The sequence below is a fragment of the Dryas octopetala genome, chromosome 4 (assembly GCF_963921425.1).
Source record: "Dryas octopetala chromosome 4, drDryOcto1.1, whole genome shotgun sequence".
NCBI lineage: Eukaryota > Viridiplantae > Streptophyta > Magnoliopsida > Rosales > Rosaceae > Dryas > Dryas octopetala.
In genome coordinates, this window is record NC_141369.1 from 24,553,572 (window position 1) to 24,571,618 (window position 18,047).

An 18,047-nucleotide genomic window follows, 5' to 3' on the forward strand; every position below is an offset into this window, starting at 1 on the left:
ATATGATTGACTGTGGCATCCACATCATATTCAAATGTCTCTTTGCATGGAAATTGAACTCATTCCATAACTTTATAGGGGAAATCTCCTGCTGAGTGCTGACCCATGCCATTGAAGATGTTGGGCATGTACGTGTTGACTGTTGAGTAAGACATATGATAAGCCTTGAGGAAGAAGACCATTTGTTCTTTTAAGTTTTAGCCAAGGCAATGCGGATAAATAAACTAGTTATTGCATCTTCAACTTGCTTTTGGCAAAATAAAATAAATTAAAGATAAAAACTAATGAGTGGCAAAATTGGAAAGTAAGGAAAAAGATTGGTTGGTGTTCTGGGTGTGAATGTGTAATTTGGCACCAATAATCAATCACCTCCACCAATCCAGCCCAACCCAAATAAAACCAAGCAGATGTCGGCGTGAGCGTGTTGTAAGTTTGAGAATTCTTGTTCGTGTTTCATGTCCTCTACTCCTCTGCCACCGCGTATTATGCAGGTTCGAGGAAGCACACCGTTGACTATGGAGTTGTCTAGTCTCCGGCTGCAATGAAAAAGCCATTTTATATTACGACTCACCCACCGACTGACCGACCCCTTTTGGAGGTCTTTTTATAAAAGACAAAAAACAAAAATGTTAAAAACCCAAAACCCCATCGCTCACAGTCACAGATACCAATACCACCACCACCACCATGCATCTCCAATACATCAATCCCACCTCCACAACCACCGTAAACGACGCCGTCTCAAGCCACAAGATAACGGCCAGACTTGTGGTGGACCAAAACGGCGATTGTGGTTGTGGGCGCGACTTGGGTCTAGTTTTGGAGCCACCGCCGATGGTGCCCAGGTGGGAGAGCGTGGGGAGAGTGGTCCCGGCCATGGACGCGGTGGTGAAGGTGTTTTGCGTACACACGGAGCCGAATTTCTCGTTGCCGTGGCAGAGGAAGAAGCAGTACAGCTCCAGTAGTACTGGGTTTGTGATTGGGGGCAGGAGGGTGTTGACCAATGCGCATTCTGTGGATCATCCCACCCAGGTTAAGCTCAAGAAACGTGGCTCTGATACCAAGTACCTGGCCACTATCTTAGCCATCGGAACCGAGTGCGATATTGGTATGCAGCATTGAGCTTCTTTTATTTTCTGCTAAAGACAATGATCGCCCATGTACAAAATTTGGCTTATTTTTTAAATTGCACAGTGATTTAAGATCTTTTATTTTCTGCTAAATAATACTATACTCGCCCATATACATATATGAAAATTAATGATCACCCAGATATAAAATTTGGGTTCTTTTTTAAGTTGCATAGTAATTTTAATTCTTGAGTTATGTAATTTAAGTTTTGTTTTTCTTTTTCTGGGTGATGCTTCAGCGATGCTTACGGTGAGTGATGATGAGTTCTGGGAAGGGATTTCACCTGTGGAGTTTGGAGAATTGCCTGCACTCCAAGACGCTGTGACTGTTGTGGGATACCCTATTGGGGGTGACACAATCTCTGTCACAAGCGGTGTTGTATCGCGCATGGAGATACTGTCTTATGTTCATGGGTCGACTGAGCTTCTGGGAATGCAGGTTATATATCTTCTGACTTCTGAATATTATTGCCTTCTATTCTTACCATAAAATTGTAAATACCTGATTTTGGTGTTCTTTCTCCTTGAACTGCTTCTGCAGATTGATGCTGCAATAAACTCTGGAAACTCTGGTGGGCCTGCTTTTAATGATAAGGGAAAATGCGTTGGTATTGCATTTCAGTCTCTCAAACATGAAGATGTCGAAAATATAGGCTATGTCATACCAATACCAGTTATTATGCACTTCATTCACGATTATGAGAAGAATGGGGGATATACAGGTTGGTTTGTGTTTACTTCTTGCCATTACTAACTCAAGGGAAGCAGAAAAAAAAAAAAAAAAAAAAAGGAAAAGGAAAGAAGATCATTTCCTTGACCATAGTTGTTATTTGTAGATGGTCCTTTTAGCACATATGACTGTCCATCCACTGGGGACACCGGACATGCTGAACATTGGGCCATTCAATGTTTGGAGTCTTGGAATGAGTTAAATTCGTTTCCTCCTACTTTGATTCTGATTGTCATTTGCGGTGATCCAGGGTTCCCAATTCTTGGGATTGAGTGGCAAACCATGGAAAATCCTGATCTGCGCAGGTCAGTGGGGATGGGACCTGATCAGAAGGGTGTGCGTATCAGAAGAATGGAACCTACAGCTCCAGAATTTCAGGTTCTGAAGCCATCTGATGTTATTTTTAGCTTTGATGGGGTTGATATTGCTAATGATGGCACAGGTAAACCTTTTCTTCTTCTTTTTTGAATGATTATTGTTCTCTTTCCTAGTCACTTTTGCATTCATGCGTGTGTTGGCATGATGGTGATGTACCATGGCATTCTTAATGAAGTGTGACATATTACGTATGGTATTTGGAAGACAGATTCTTGTTATTATTATTAGTCCTATTATCATAGGCACAATTTTTCAGTGAACTATCATATGCAGTTTTTTTAAAAAGTTAATTTTCAAACAGAATAAGTTTCATTATATTAAGTATTAACACTTCTTTTGGTATCAATTCTCTAGTTCCATTCAGGCATGGAGAGCGCATAGGTTTCAGTTACCTCGTCTCTCAGAAATACATTGGTGATAATGCTCTAGTAAAAGTTCTTCGCAACTCGGAGACACTTGAATTCAACATAAAACTTGCAAAGCACAAGGAACTCATCCCGTCACACATCGATGGCAGACCTCCTTCGTATTATATCATTGCTGGATTTGTTTTCACAGCTGTATCTCTTCCATACCTGCGTTCTGAGGTGTGCCCTTTATTTCATGATTCCATTACTCTCTCTCTCTCATCTTTTCACATTTTCTTTATCTTCCCTTGTATGTCTATGCCTTTATTAGTTCCTGCCCAATGCCACATCCAAGTTTAATTAACAAAATGAATATAGTAGATATTTCATTAGTATGTACTAAATCTTAACCTCTGGGTTTTGATTAATTTCCAGTTTGGAAATATATTTGACGTTCCAATCAAACTGTTGGACAAGCATTTACATGCAATGGCACAGTCTACCGATGAACAGCTTGTTGTTGTTTCTCAGGTCTCTCTCTCTCTCTCTCTCTGTCTCTCTCTATCACACAGACACAGACCCTTATCTTTCCCATGTTTTTCCATTTTAGTATAAGTTTTTGTTACCTGCTTTCATGGCTTACATTGTTCGAAATTGTGCTAGGTACTTGTTGCTGACATTAATATTGGATATGAGACCATCGTTAACATTCAGGTCAGGGAATACGTCACACAACCCAGTTTTATTTTAATTATTACTTTTAAACTCATGAGAAAACCTAATTTTTTCTTTTTCATTTCTCATTTACTGAATTATTCTCTTTTTTCCCCCCTCTTTCTTGGTGTGATGCAACAAATGATGAGATAAAATTTCTGAAATATCACTGAATGTACTTGTTAAAATTATTCTTGCATCTGTGTAGGTTGTTACCTTCAATGATAAGCCTGTGAAGAATCTGAAGAGCTTGGCTAGCATGGTTGAGAATTGTGATGAAGAATACCTAAAGTTTGGTCTAGAATACAATCAGGTTCGCTGTCTATTTCTCTCTCTCACTCGCGCACAGCATGCATACATGCTCTGCGTTTTTCTTTTGGTGGCTGAATTGCATGCTTTCTGTGCAGATGGTTGTTCTACAGACAAATACTGCAAAGGTGGCAACACTAGATATCCTCATGACACATTGCATATCATCGGCCATGTCTGATGACCTTAAGACCAAAGATAATATTTTAGAGGAAGTACAGTCTATTACTGATGACCTTAAGACTAAAGGTAAGATTTTAGAGGAAGTACAGAAGACCACTTGTCCTTTAGCTATCCACATTAATGAATAGAATGCTCTTAAGGGAACCGTGTATAACATTTGTCCCTACAAATATCATTTATGTTGCATCATAGGTTATGGAGTAGTTAAGGATGAAAGGAAATAACACCACTTGTACAAGAGCATATTTTGGATGGTACAAATATTTTTCTGTGAAAGATAGATACAAATACAAATAAGAGTTACATTCAGGGAATAACCCACCGGTTCAGTGCTATACTAAATAAAGTTATACATGCGTTAAACAGATTTTTGTGCAAGAATTAACAGTTACCAATATATGCTCGTTTTTATGAATAACAATATTACATCAAGGTTTTGCAACAAAGCAATTTCCCAAAACATTAGTTAAACATCCTTTGCAAAAACCCATAAAATCCATAACATTCCCGAGGCCTCATAAAGCTAAACTTATAAATTTCTCTGGTACATGTAATCCACCTTCGACAAATGCAGTGTAGGAGAAGACGCATTGATAGTTCCTAAGATGCATGCTGGTTTTCAGTCCTGTTCTTGTATGGAGGAGACCTCTTTAAAAAATGAAAGGGAATTTTATGAGTGCCTTTACTCACATGTTAAAAGGAGATGAGCAAAGGCACGTCTTTAGAAGTAGTCCTGTTCTGTTTCATTTTTTGAAAATTTACATGTTACTATGTTAGAAATTTAGAATACATTGTTTCAATGGAGACAGCGATACAGCATGCATGCATTTTGATCCCTCATTGCATTTGCAACATCTGCAATGTTTGCTATTCTCCGACAGCAAACAATCATATATAAGATTTCTAGGAAGCAAATAGGTGTGGATATACACCTTGTATCTAACTCTGATACATACAACTGTACATGTTTGATCTACTTCTTCTGGTTTTTATAGCTTTGCAATAAAGGGGCCTTGTGGCTAATAGATGGTGATTCCAGGCTATCAGCTACAGAGTCTTCACCAGTCTCTTCTTTTGCTTTTCCCCACAGTACAGTATAAAACCCAACAGATATTATTGTTGCTCCAACTAGGCTGTAAAATGCAAAACATAAGACACCATATTGAATCCATAACAGAGATCAGATGGACAAGCTAAAGCATCAAATCATTGGGTCCAGAGTTATGCTATCAAACCTTCCAAGATGAAGAGTATCACCAAGGAACATAAATCCCATGGCAACAGCAATGGCCATCGACAAAGGCTTGAACATTGTCACGTAGACAGGTCCCTTCAAGCGCAAGACCCATGTATGAACAGTATTGTTCAAAAATGACCCAAATAGTCCCTAAAGTATATAGAAAAAACCATATTTATTGACATAATAGGCAGATAGATAGGTCTCAAGTTTGAATCCTCCGCCCAAGTAAAAAAAGTTCTGGTAGTTTGTTAGTTTCTTACTGAGCACACTATAGAGAGCAATGCGATATCAGGTTTCAAACTCCAAGCACTTGGATTTGTTTCTGTAATTAAACCAACAACTGCAGCTATGATGCTCACGCACACATTGTAGAAGAAGATCACAGTTAATTCATTTGGGTACTCTTTCATAATTTGTGCCTGTAAAAATAGTACTACTCTGGAATTAAAGCTTACAAAAAGCCAGCAATTGAAAGACTCTGAAACAAGCTTTTGGGTATGGTGCACAAGGATCTTACCTGAACAATGTACCAAAGTGGTACCAATATATATTCGGTTGTAAGTAGAAGGCCCCCAATGACCCAGTTTGAGTATGTTGATGTAGAGTTGAGAAGAGGTTGGTGAAGTGAATTAGGTGCTGATTGATTAGTGATGAAAATTGGGGGGCCCTTATAGAGAGTCACCACTAAAGCACCTGAAAGTGAAACTACAGTGCCCAAGATTTTAGCTTGACTGCTTCTGCTTCTCAAAGCTGCATTTTCCATCCTTTTGGCGGGTAAAAGGGACAGATAATAATAAAAGTTAGCGGTTGAGTAGAGAGTACACTATCCTTTTTCTCCAAAGTCCAAAGTGGGTTTTATAGTCATGGTGCGGGTGGCACAGTAATAGGCCTATTTGTCATGTGCTTTTTCACAATAATTATTTGTCATGTTGAGTCTCCTCATACCATCCCCAGCTAAAAAACAAAGCAGGGAAAGTACAGGAACGAAGAGAGAGAGAGAGAGAGAGAGGGACACACCTCATTTCTTATCATAATTTTAAAGTTTTTTATCACCAATAGTCTCTCCATTTTCACCTAAACATTAAATTAGTCCCTAAATACATTTTCACCTAAACATTAAATTAGTCCCTAAATACATTTTCAATCAATTTCATTCATTATTTTTGTTATCGAACATTAATTTAATCTCTACACATTTTGAAAATTCTTCAAAAATAGCTCGAGATACGAAAATTTTTTTCGAAAATTTCTACAGACTCGTCTTGACTACTACTATTTTTCAGAAAATTCAGAATTCCCAAATTAAAATAGTAGTAGTCAAGATGAGTCTATAAGAATTTTTAGAGAATTTTTTCATATTTAGAGCTATATTTGATGATTTTTAAAGTGTTTAAGGACCAAATTGATGTTTGGTGTCAAAAATGAGGGATGACATTGAGTAAAAATGCACTTTAGAAATCAAATTGATATTTTGATAAAAATTGAGGGATTATTTGTGATAAAAAACTAGGTCTCTCTCTAGTCTCTTGCTTTCAACTTATTTTTTCAGAAAGCAAACAGCAATATTTAGGCCATTAGATTTTTAGCACTTGAGGGTATTATGGTAACTGTGTCTGGAAAAGGGAAAGAAAGAACCTGAAAATGATGGCAAGAATGAAAGTAAAAGCTGGCACAAGGTTGCTGATGGCCGAAGAAAGAGTTGGAGAGCTGTAATTGATGCCTGTATACCCGATGATCTGCGATGAACCCCTGCTCATATATATGATCCAATTAATAATACAAAATTGAGTATGAATTAAAAAAATTCATGGGTTTTGGTTTTGAGAATTGCATGGGTTATATGAGTGTACCCGATGAACCCAAGAAGAGCAATTTTACAGAGTATGGACAAGTTGAGGGGAGGAAGCACCTTTGATCTGCAAATCAAATTGAAGACTTTTTTGTTTGAATTGTTTTGTTGAATACTTAAATGAAAGTGAGAGAGAGAGAGAGAGAGAGAGAGAGAGAGAGAGAGAGAGACCTGTGGGAGATAAAGGGAGCTGGAAGGAGAAGAAAGGCAGCAATGGAATAAGAATAGACAACAAAGACATGGTAGCTCATTCCTCTCAAGGTAGCAGCTTTGAACAGAGTGTTGAGGCCGACGTTGGTGGACTCCATAACAACCATGGCCGTGAATGGCAGCACATCCTTGTAACAAGACCTCCCTGCTGCTGCAGCTGCCATGTCTCTCTCTCGCACGCACACAACACACGCACTTACTCACAAACAAAGGTGATGGTAAACTTATTTGGGTCTCTGAGATCACCAAGTAACATCTTCCTTTATGGACGAATAAAGACACGACCCAACTGTAGCGTGTGGCTAAAGTGACACAGATAGGACAAATGTGGTGTGGTCTCAATTATCGTCATTGGCCCATTCACCCTCTTTTTTTTGGTAAATAATTAATATGCCTCTTTTTTTTGGTACATAATTAATATGCCTCTTTGATTACATTTGTAGGTGCTGCAATTAAAACATCAAAATTATATATATATAGCGCTTTTTATATTTCGTTTTAGTCATAAATTACTCATAATGAGATATCACTTTAATTATTATAAAGATACACAAGGCAATATATATATATATATACATGAAAATGTTTGGACTTTGAGGATTGGGTGGTAATATATTTTTTTTTGGTCGAGGATTGGGTGGTAATATATATGTATACTATATGGTATATATATTTTGTCCAATAAGAAGGATGGTCAATCAAGACTCATGAGAACATGTCATATTATTGGAGTCCCACATATATTGTAAATCTGTAAGAAAAGTTAGATGGGTACACGTATGAAAAGAATCAATTGATTATATAATAATGTAGGATGTCAATTCTCATTGCAAGCGATAAGCAATATTATAATAGTTGTGTGGTTCAATAATATATGTGTGATGCATCGTTTCTCAATAAGTGTATTCAATAGTGAGGGTCGTGCTGTTTTGAACTTCTGTGATGCTTTCTGACACTGATTTTCATTTTTGCAGGACAAAGTTGCAATCAGGAGACCCATATATGTCTTGACTTGCTAATCCTGGCATGTTTCCGAGTCAATTGTTATTCACTTATTTGGTTACGTGTTTCTGAATCAGATGTTTTAATTGAGAAAAACTTGTTTGCTCATACACGGCAATTTTTGGTGGGTTCACCAAAAAATTATGACATTTCTTTTTCAATATAACACATAACATCAAATCTGTTCTTTTAACTACTTAACCCTAGAATTTACTTTTCTCTGACAAAGAAAAAACTTAACCCAATATATGGAGAATTGATTAGATAAACTATACATCAAAATGAACCCAAAAAAAAAAAAAAAAGTGGCAGGAGCATAATAAAACTCTAAGATGATCCAACAAAGCATTTTTTTCATTTCTGACTAGTGACTTGGGAGTTACTCTGTCCTTGAAAATGATGGTAGGTGCTGGACAAACTTTAATGGGCTAGAATTCACACTGCAAAGTTAAGAAGAGAAAAGAGCAAATAAATGGTATTGAAATACAGGGCAGCAGAAACAGAGCTTATTTGCTTCTTTCTTTCTTCTAGAAGTTGATTTGGTCATGAGAGAGAGAGAGAGAGAGCTGCCAAGATGGAGTGCATCACCAAGGAATATGACACTCATAGCAGCAGCAATGACAATAATAGACAATGGCCTGAAAGTTGATACATAGACAGGCCCCTTCAAGTGCAGGCCCCATGTGTGAACGAGGGTGCTGTATGACCAAAGAATCCCTACACATATTAATGTAGAAACAGAGAGGTATAATAATTAGACAATATTAATTACCAGAAGTAATTGATTAATTTATATATTTATATATGCATGCTCGGTTATGATATATATATATATATATATATATATATATATAGGAAGACTCCATCATGGGTCCCACTCTCATATATTTTCAACAATCCGAGTCTCATATGTATATATTAATTAGTAACTATCGGTAATCTTATCGGTAATCTGATTCTGCTATTAAACATATTGGTGCTGATATATATAATGACGTCCCACACAAGTTGTATAACCACACCAAAACTAACTCAGCCGGGTATGCCTTCATCACATAGGCCTGCTTGTAACATGCTACACAATTCATTAATACTAATTTTTTAAATCTCTCTCTTATTCTAAACTAAACTGCTGAAAAATTATCAATAACCATTTGGCACCCAGTTTCCATTTGTCGAAGTAGATCAATGAAATACCTGAAGGATATACCAGGTTGAGAAGAGAAAGCACTCAACAGTAAGCAATAGGCCACCTTTGACCCAATTTTTTCCTGACGTGCCCAAAGAGTATTGAAAGGAGAGGGATGGAGAGGATAGAATTGTTGGTTCCTTGTAGAGAACTACTACCATTGCACCTGATATTGATACCAAAGTACCCATGATTTTGGCTTGAGTGCTAGAGCTTCTCAAAGATACCCTTTCCATCCTAGTAATTAGAGGCCTGCAGCAGAAAACATTGTACTCAATCAGAAATAACTAAAAATTGACATACTGGAAACACTGTAGTTTCAATTTTAGCATTAAAAAGCTTGTAGGTTACTTTAGCTTGCAACTAACCACATTTCATCAATTTATTAATTGAGCAAAATGAAATATGATGTGGGTTGAATGTGATAATAACTTGAGGGGGGTAAAATTGACTTTTCAAGAGTGTTTATCACATGCAAACCATATCATTATTCCGTTTGTTAACTTTGTTTGGTTGATAAAATTGACAGAATGTGGTTAATTGCAAATTAAAATATAAACGGTAAGACTTCTAATGTCAAAATTGAAACTATGAGATTAAAGTGTAAAATTTGCAAAAACAACAGGGTATAGGTGTAATTTGGCCATATTTTTAGACACAGATATGGTCCAGCAATATAAACAAAAGATTGAAACCTGAAGATAACGGCAAGTACGCAGGTAAACGCTGGAATGAGGTTGCTCATAGTTGAAGTTAGAGTTGGGGAACTGTAATCTAGTCCTTCATACCCACATAAATTAGCCAAAAACCTGTTTGGTCGAATTTAAACAATTTCAATGTGGTAAGAAAAATAAATTTTTATTTTTTATAAACAAACAAAAAAAAAATTAACAATTCATACCCAATCAGTCCACGGAGGAAAACTTTAAAGAGGACAGAGAGCTGAATGAAGGAAGCTCTGTTCTGCATCAGATATTGAAATCGAAGAAGAATTGAATTCATCAGTGCATGTTATTTGATGGTTTATATATGAAAATGAACTGACAAAGAGATGGGTAACCTGCTAAAGATGAAACACAGGGGAAGGAGAACAATAGTAGCAATTGCATAAGAGTAGACAATGAAAACATAGTAGCTTAACCCTTGTGAGGTTGCTGCTTTAAATAATATGTTTGTGCCCACGTTGCTGCACTCCACTGCAATCATGGCCGTCAATGGCACAACATCTTTGTGAGCATACCTCCATGCCATCTCTCTCTCTCACTCATATACTTATAATATAATGTTCAATCACAAATTCACAATGAGTGACATTTATGCTTTTTCCAATCAACTTGGCAGTACTTGCCAACTTTTCCAAAAGTCTATTAGACTGATCCCAACTTGCAATCAGTCCAAGCGCAATTGCAACATATTTAACCAAACTGTACGAGAAATATATCAATCAATCGATAATTAGGTTGTTTGCTTATATACATTTGCCAGCAGTTTGCATGTGGGGCAATTCTGAAGGTAACACCAAATATTTATGACATTTCTTTTTCAATATGACACATAGCTAATAGCTTGATGGTAGGTGCTGGACAATCTTTAACCGGCTAGTATTCATCTGTACACATATATATTTTTACTTATTTTCGACTTTGTAGCTTCCCAACAGAGGGGTCTTACAAACAGTATCACTCATTTCTTCTTCTTCTTTTGCTTTTCCCCATATGACAGCATAAAAGCCTATGGATAGTATTATAGCTCCAATAACACTGCAAAATTAGGAAGAGAACATGGCAAATGAATGGTATTGAAACACAGGACAGCAGAAGCAGAGCTTATTTGCTGAATTCTTTCTTCTAGAAGTTGATTTGGTCGTGAGAGAGAGAGAGAGAGAGAGAGAGAGAGAGAGAGAGAGAGAGAGAGAGAGAGAGACCTGCCAAGATGAAGTGCTTCACCAAGGAATATGACACTTGAAGCAGCAGCAATGGCAATTGCCAAAGGCTTGAAGATGGATACATAAACAGGCCCCTTCAAGTGCAGGCCCCATGTGTGAACAAGATTGTTGAATGCGCTAAAGAATCCCTACATATATATAGAAACAGAGAGGCTTGATAATTAGACAAATAATATTAATTACCTGCAGTAGCATATATGTCACCATAATTAGACATAGATTAATTAGTAACCATCTTACCGAGTATATAAAGGTAACCAATGCTATGCCAGGCCTTAATCTCCAGGCACTCAAGTTTGTTTCTGCTATTAAACATACTGGTGCTGATATAATTGTCCCACACAAGTTGTATAACAACACCAAAACTAGCTCAGCCGGGTATGTCTTCATTATTTGGGTCTGCTTGTAACATGCTACACAAGTCATTCTCTTATTCTAAAATAAACTAGTGAAAAATTTTATGCAATTATATATAGGCTTAATTATGTAAAGTACCTGCAGGATATACCAGGTCGAGAACAGAAGCCACTGAACAGTCAACAATAGGCCACCTTTAACCCAGTTTTTTTCTGATGTGCCCAAAGAGTATTGAAAGGAAAGGGATGGAGGTGTAGATGGATCAGATGGAGTACTGGATAGAATTGTAGGGCCCTTGTAGAGAACCACTACCATTGCACCTGATATTGATACTAAAGTACCCATGATTTTGGCTTGAGTGATAGAGCTTCTCAAAGATAGCCTTTCCATCCTATTAATCCAGCAGAAAACATTGTAACCAATCACTACTTAGTGATTAAAGAAACAACTAATGGACATCAGAATTTTAAGACGGATATCAAAGCCTGCAACCAGAATCAGGTGCTGTTGTGAGTGTTTTACTTTTTTTTTTTTTTTAATTAAACTGCCACAATTTTCAAGTACTCTCACAAATAGGATTACACAGCTAGTCGATTTCCTTTTTTGACATTAATAAACCAAAATTATGAAAAGTTGAAAGAAAAAAAAAGGAGTGAGAAAAAATACCCTCTCTTTATTAATATTATTCCTAGGACCCGTTATACAGTAGACATCAATTATATGACCAGCCAATCATATCAATACCTCACAATATAACCCAACATATATTCAATACTATACTGTCGAGCACAAAATATGTGTCTATATATTTCTTGGCTTTTTGGCTGAGGTAGATTCTAGTTCTATTTGCACCCAAAAGAATCTGTCTATATTAATTTAAAGCTATGGTGATTTGTAAATATAAATATGGTCCACAGGTCCAGATATATATAAAAAATAAAACAATAAAAAAAAAAAAGGAAAAATTGAAACCTGAAGATGACGGCAAGTATGAAGGTAAACGCTGGCGTGAGATTGCTGATGGCTGAAGCAAGAGTTGGTGAACTGTAATCTATGCCTTTATATCCACATAAATTACCCAAAAATCTGCTTGATCAAACATAAACAATTTAACTTAAATATAAGAAAAATAGGTTTTTATTTCTGGAAATTTTAAAAAAATCCAAACCCACCAAAGCTTTACATATATAATTCATACCCAATCAGTCCAAGGAGGAAAAATTTAAAGAGGAGAGAGAGATTGAATGGAGGAAGCCCTGTTCTGCATCAGATCTCATAATCAAAGATAAATATAATTAATTAGTGTATGTATGCTATTTGTTGGTTTATATATCAAAGCTAGGCATGTCTGGTACTATATATAGTGAACTGAGAAAGAGATTTGGATCACCTGTTGAAGATGAAACAGAGAGGGAAAAGAACAAGAGAGGCAATTGCATAAGAGTAGACAATGAAAACATAGTAGCTTAACCCTTTTGAGATGGCTGCTTTAAATAAGATGTTTATGCCCACGTTGGTGCACTCTGCTGCAACCATGGCTGTGAATAGCAGAGCATCCTTGTGAGCATACCTCCATGCCATCTCTCTCTCTCTCTCTCTCTCTCTCTCTCTCTCTCATATACTTAGATAATGTCAATCAAAATGAGTGATATATTTTTGTAATATATTACCAATTAACTTGGCCGTACTTGCATACTTTTCAATAAAATCTATTGACTATTACCAACTTGCATGACTGCTGTCAAAAGAAAATTCTATCTCATGAAAGGTCAGTTTAATTAACAGGGTCAAAATGATTCTAATTTTCTAAGGCACCAAAGTGAGGTCACTTGTGGGACTATACATATGTTACCTGAGCCGTGTTCCATATTAAAGATACAAGATATTGTGTTACGGGCTCACTTTTTACGCAGCGGAATTTGCCTGTGCGATACTAAGATTCCTCTGAATTAAGGCCAGCCATTCTTTCTCTTTGCTCCTTTTAAGATTTAGACCTTTTCGATTCCTTTTCAAGGTTTGCCAACAAGAACTACTCCTCTGAGTCTCGCTTGTAGCGACTATACGATTGCTTCCTTGTGTCAAGATTCTTAGCCAAGACACTCGTCCGATCGATAGATTCTTATGACGCTGACATTCCATTCTCTCATGTCAAGTCTTGCTTTATTTCCACATCTCAACCGTCATGGCACTAAGGGCTAGCTCGCGCCCATAGACCTTTCCTCGAGTTGAACATGCAAGCCAACTTACAAGCATGCCACCCGAGTGAGCAACTCTTCTCCAAGATGGAGTGCATCACCAAGGAATATGACACTCATAGAAGCAGCAATGGCAATTGACAAAGGCTTGAAGATGGATACATAGACAGGCCCCATGTGTGAACAGAGAGGTTTATGATGATAATTAGATCATATTAATTACCAGCAGTAGCACATATGCATGCTCCGTCATGATATATAATTAGACATCAATTAATCAGTATTGATCTTACCGAGTATATAAAGGTAACCAATGCTATGCCAGGCCTTAGTCTCCAGGCACTCAAGTTTGTTTCTAACATTAAACATACTGGTGCTGATATACTTGTCGCACACAAATTGTTTAAGAAGACCAAAACTAGCTCAGCAGGGTAGGTCTTCATGACATGGGTCTGCTTGTAACACATACTGCAGAATTCATCTATATACTCTCATATTCTAAACTAAAGTACTTAAGAAATATCTTATGCAATTATAGGTCTATGGAAAAATACCTGAAGAATAAACCAGGTTGAGAACAGAAGGCACTGAACACTATGTAATAGGCCACCTTTTACCCAATTTTTTTCTGCTGTGCCCAAAGAGTACTGAAAGGAAAGGGATGGAGATGGAGTACTGGATAGAATTGTAGGGCCCTTAAGAGAACCACTACCAGTGCACCTGATATTGATACTAAAGCACCCATGATTTTGGCTTGAGTGCTAGAGCTTCTCAAAGATACCCTCTCCATCCTATTACAGCCGCCCAGCAGAAAACTTCAAATTAACATGAGGAAAAGGATAAAACCAATACACATCAGCATACATTATTAACCAGCCAAACATATATCTGTTTGTTAAAATATCATTTAAAAAGCAGGTGGTAATTTACTGGTGATTTGTAAATATAATATGGTCCACAGGTACAGGTATATATTAAAAAAAATAGAAAAAAACTAATTGAATCCTGAAGATGATGGCAAGTATCTTCAGTAAACGCTGGAGTGAGGTTGCCGATGGCTGATGCAAGAGTTGGTGAACCGTAATCTATACCTTTATATCCACATAAATTACCCATAAATCTGCTTGATCAAACATCCACAATTTAACTTAAATGTAAGAAAATTAGGTTTTTATCTTCTGTAAATAAAAAATAAAAAAAATCAAACCACAATAGCTTTTCATATATCCATACCCAAGCAGTCCAAGTAGGAAACATTTAAAGAGGAGAGAGAGATTGAAAGAAGGAAGCGCTGTTCTGCATCAGATCTCGTAATGAAAGAAGAATTGAATTAATGAGTGTATGCTATTTGTTGGCATGTCTGGTACTGTAGTGAACTCATGACAAATTAAGAGATGGATCACCTGCTAAAGATGAAACACAGAGGGAGGACAAGAAGAGTGGAAACTGCATAAGAGTAGACAAGGAAAACATAGTAGCTTAACCCTCTTGAGATGGCTGCTTTAAATAAGATGTGTATGCTCACGCTGGTGCACTCCACTGCAACCATGGCTGTGAATGGCTCAACATCCTTCTGAGCAGCAGACCTCCATGCCATCTCTCTCTCTCTCTCTCATATACTTATAAAATGTCAATCACAACGAGTGATATTTATGCTTTTGTAATATATTACAAACTTCGTAGTACTTGCCAACTTTTCAAAATCTATTAGATTATTACCAACTTGCACACCTACTTTTATAATATCCATTTGGAAATGCAAGTTCTCTTTCCATCTATAATGTAGTTAATATACAGGCACTCATTCTTGTAATGTTCAGTACTGCCACTCCAATTTTCTTAACATTAATTATACTAATTAAGTTACAAGCCTCTTTACACTTCAGAGATACTGGTTTGCAGAAGAGGAGTTCTTTGGGTGGATGATTCCAATCTTTGAACTTCATTATCAGGAACTGTCCTCTTTTCTTTCATTTGTGCACATATCACGGTATAAAATCCAAACGCAATTACAACAGACCCAATCAAACTGCATAAGAAATAAATAACTGTAATTCAGATGAAGCGTGTGCAATATATTCAAGGAGAAAAGTTCTGAGACTTGGGAATGTAAACTTGAACTTGATAGACTAAGTACAAACCCATTTTTCAGTCAAATAAAGAAAAAACAAAGTACAACCCACTTGAGTTTGTGAATTTGGAATTGAGCATAGTTGTGTGCTGTGTGTGGAGGTGGGGAGATATGCAAGTTGTACCTACTTGGCCAACCCTCCGCTAAAAGTTTGTGTATCAATTGCATATAGCCTGTAGAGAAAGATATACCTGCCAAGATGAAGAGTATCACCCAGGAAAATAACCACCATGGCCACTGCAATAGCAATTCCAAAGGGCTTAAACATGGCTACATAAACAGGTCCCTTCCTGTGCAAGCACCATACATGAACACTGATTCGGAACACACTCACAAAGATTGCCTATGATGAAACCAGATGACCATATTAGTTCCTAAATTATCATCACATAATGTTAAGCAGAGGAAACATTTTTGTTTTCTCACCGCGTACACGATGGCAATCATCTCAATGTCAGGCTTCAATTTCCATGCATTTGGATTCCTTTCCACAATTAGAGCGATAATTGAGCATTGAAATGTCAAAAAGAGGGTGTAGAAGAAGACTATGGTCATTTCCTCTGGGTAATCCTTAACAGTGGCTGCCTGAAAATATAAGTTCATGCCAGTTTTGATACCACTGATCAGTAGACACCTTAATTTTGTAAGTTAGATGGAATTTAACAATTATAAGATCACACCCTATGGTAAAACAGGGGTGGTCCAAAGCTTTTGGACCAGTGTCACAAGATTTTAAGAAATAAGGCTAAAGAAAACCTCCAAATTGCATTATGTCACAAGAAAATTCCATCTCATGAAAGGTCTGTTTAAGGAGCAAGTAATACAGGTCAAAATGATTCTAGGGCACTAAAGTAAGAGGTGAGTTGTGGGACTTAATTCTACCTGAGCGATGTTCCATGTTGAAGATACAATGCATTGTATTGCAAGTAGAAGACCTCCAAAGACCCACTTTGATTGCTGTGAGAGGAGAGGCTGATGAGTGAAGCCAGAAGGTGACAAAGCCATCAAGACAGCAGGGCCCTTGTAGAGGGTCACTATCAATGCCCCTACCACTGATATAATGGTGCCCAAGCATTTGGCTTGACTGCTTGTTTTTCTCAAATCTAGCTTTTCCATCCTAAAATATAAGTGTTTAATTTTAAGCCAAAAAAAACAAAAAAAAATTTAATTTAATTTAATCTTGCTGCTCAACATTATAAACCTGCAGCCTACTACCTGAAAATTATGGCAAGCAAGAAAGTGAATATGGGGGTAAGATTTGCCATTGCTGCTGAAAGAGTAGGTGAACTGTTTTTGACACCAGCAAAAAACAAAATTTTCCCTGAACTCCTGCAAATCCAATTTCTCCATCATGAACTTAAACAGAACTCTGTGTGTGTGTTTGAGAGAGAGAGAGAGAGAGAGAGAGAGAGAGAGAGAGAGAGAGAGTAAGTATCCAGGTTACCCAATTAGGCCAAGGAGGAAGAATTTACAAATGAGTTTGAAATTCAGAGGAGCTCGTTTGTTTCTGCACAAAAGGAAAGTTCAAACTTTTTTTTTTTGGTCGAAATCTAATAGGAAAGTTCAAACTTAAACATTATTTATCACTGTTAATTACATTTAAATAACTAGATAAAACTCACCCAATAACAAATAAAATCAACATATAAAAAGAAAAAAAAAAAGATAGAGACCTTTGGAAGATGAAATAGGGGAGAAGCAGGAGGGTACCAAGGGCATTATAGTAGACAATAAAAACAAAGTGACTCATCCCTTTTGCCATGGCGGCTTTACTTATCGTTGATACTCCAACTTCTGCACATTCCACTATAACCATGGCAGCAAAGGGTACTGCCTCCCATATACGAGATTCCAATACCATCACTTATTCACTCTCTACACTCACAAACACGCCTTAAGAAAAAAGAAGAGGGCAGAAATCAGAACTTGAAATGACTTGTTAAAGAAAGCATTTGCTAACTTATTGAATGTTTTATACATGTAGCATCCACAATTATACTCCCCTTATTTATTAAAAAGTATTGTTGATGACCGACTTTAACATGCACATATTATAATTTATAACAAAATAATTGCCTTCCTTTGACCTTAAGTGCCTCAGCCCAATGGCCTGCTTCATGCATTTATCATTACTTTTA

General features: G+C 37.0%; 4 protein-coding genes and 1 pseudogene across 5 annotated transcripts; 1 reads left to right on the top strand and 4 right to left on the bottom strand.

Annotated features, from left to right (window-relative positions):
- The first annotated feature begins 400 nt into the window (after positions 1 to 400).
- On the top strand, positions 401 to 4,015 carry LOC147288674 (protease Do-like 9). The gene is made up of 9 exons (XM_086239564.1): positions 401 to 1,108; positions 1,370 to 1,569; positions 1,672 to 1,852; positions 2,111 to 2,302; positions 2,593 to 2,825; positions 3,021 to 3,116; positions 3,249 to 3,299; positions 3,508 to 3,612; positions 3,707 to 4,015. Exons 1-9 carry the CDS (start codon positions 688 to 690, stop codon positions 3,917 to 3,919), a joined length of 1,692 nt encoding a protein of 563 aa, XP_086095690.1. The 5' UTR covers positions 401 to 687; the 3' UTR covers positions 3,920 to 4,015.
- A 164-nt stretch (positions 4,016 to 4,179) lies between these two features.
- On the bottom strand, positions 4,180 to 10,553 carry LOC147288675 (WAT1-related protein At3g28050-like). The gene is made up of 11 exons (XM_086241032.1): positions 10,342 to 10,553; positions 10,183 to 10,239; positions 9,977 to 10,090; positions 9,285 to 9,533; positions 7,052 to 7,285; positions 6,882 to 6,947; positions 6,667 to 6,780; positions 5,549 to 5,795; positions 5,292 to 5,450; positions 5,027 to 5,178; positions 4,180 to 4,924 (listed from the first exon to the last, which is right to left on the bottom strand). Exons 1-11 carry the CDS (start codon positions 10,530 to 10,532, stop codon positions 4,765 to 4,767), a joined length of 1,743 nt encoding a protein of 580 aa, XP_086097158.1. The 5' UTR covers positions 10,533 to 10,553; the 3' UTR covers positions 4,180 to 4,764.
- A 155-nt stretch (positions 10,554 to 10,708) lies between these two features.
- Positions 10,709 to 13,195, bottom strand: LOC147288676 (WAT1-related protein At5g40230-like). Of its 2 annotated transcripts, none has more exons than XM_086239566.1 (7): positions 12,974 to 13,195; positions 12,782 to 12,844; positions 12,556 to 12,669; positions 11,722 to 11,974; positions 11,467 to 11,625; positions 11,206 to 11,354; positions 10,709 to 11,041 (listed from the first exon to the last, which is right to left on the bottom strand). In XM_086239566.1, exons 1-7 carry the CDS (start codon positions 13,162 to 13,164, stop codon positions 10,909 to 10,911), a joined length of 1,062 nt encoding a protein of 353 aa, XP_086095692.1. In that variant the 5' UTR covers positions 13,165 to 13,195; the 3' UTR covers positions 10,709 to 10,908. The 2 variants fall into 2 exon arrangements, with proteins under 2 accessions (XP_086095692.1, XP_086095694.1); XM_086239568.1 differs by having other exon boundaries at positions 12,782 to 12,839; positions 12,974 to 13,184.
- A 631-nt stretch (positions 13,196 to 13,826) lies between these two features.
- LOC147288677 (WAT1-related protein At5g40240-like) lies at positions 13,827 to 15,375 on the bottom strand (annotated as a pseudogene).
- A 278-nt stretch (positions 15,376 to 15,653) lies between these two features.
- Positions 15,654 to 17,770, bottom strand: LOC147288678 (WAT1-related protein At5g40240-like). Its single transcript, XM_086239565.1, has 7 exons — positions 17,583 to 17,770; positions 17,354 to 17,416; positions 17,125 to 17,238; positions 16,792 to 17,026; positions 16,336 to 16,494; positions 16,101 to 16,252; positions 15,654 to 15,807 (listed from the first exon to the last, which is right to left on the bottom strand). The coding sequence occupies exons 1-7, from the start codon at positions 17,768 to 17,770 to the stop codon at positions 15,654 to 15,656; spliced, it is 1,065 nt and encodes a 354-aa protein (XP_086095691.1).
- Positions 17,771 to 18,047: the final 277 nt, after the last annotated feature.

Bases quoted from the DNA above. Each gene is read 5' to 3' on its own strand.
- LOC147288676 (XM_086239566.1), bottom strand. From the start codon at position 13,164: ATGGCATGGAGGTATGCTCACAAGGATGCTCTGCTATTCACAGCCATG. The intron at 12,845-12,973 runs GTGATCCAAATC...GATCTGATGCAG, and splicing joins CTCTGTTTCATCTTCAACAG to AACAGGGCTTCCTCCATTCA. The intron at 11,355-11,466 runs GTAAGATGGTTA...ATATATATGTAG, and splicing joins TGGTTACCTTTATATACTCG to GGATTCTTTAGCGCATTCAA.
- LOC147288674 (XM_086239564.1), top strand. From the start codon at position 688: ATGCATCTCCAATACATCAATCCCACCTCCACAACCACCGTAAACGAC. The intron at 3,300-3,507 runs GTCAGGGAATAC...GCATCTGTGTAG, and splicing joins AGACCATCGTTAACATTCAG to GTTGTTACCTTCAATGATAA. The intron at 3,613-3,706 runs GTTCGCTGTCTA...CTTTCTGTGCAG, and splicing joins TTGGTCTAGAATACAATCAG to ATGGTTGTTCTACAGACAAA.
- LOC147288678 (XM_086239565.1), bottom strand. From the start codon at position 17,770: ATGGTATTGGAATCTCGTATATGGGAGGCAGTACCCTTTGCTGCCATG. The intron at 17,239-17,353 runs GTAACCTGGATA...TTGGATTTGCAG, and splicing joins TTCCTCCTTGGCCTAATTGG to GAGTTCAGGGAAAATTTTGT. The intron at 16,495-16,791 runs GTAGAATTAAGT...TTATATTTTCAG, and splicing joins CAACATGGAACATCGCTCAG to GCAGCCACTGTTAAGGATTA.
- LOC147288675 (XM_086241032.1), bottom strand. From the start codon at position 10,532: ATGGCATGGAGGTATGCTCACAAAGATGTTGTGCCATTGACGGCCATG. The intron at 10,240-10,341 runs GTTACCCATCTC...GATGCAGAACAG, and splicing joins CTGTGTTTCATCTTTAGCAG to AGCTTCCTTCATTCAGCTCT. The intron at 6,781-6,881 runs GTACACTCATAT...ATATATGAGCAG, and splicing joins GCTCTTCTTGGGTTCATCGG to GGGTTCATCGCAGATCATCG.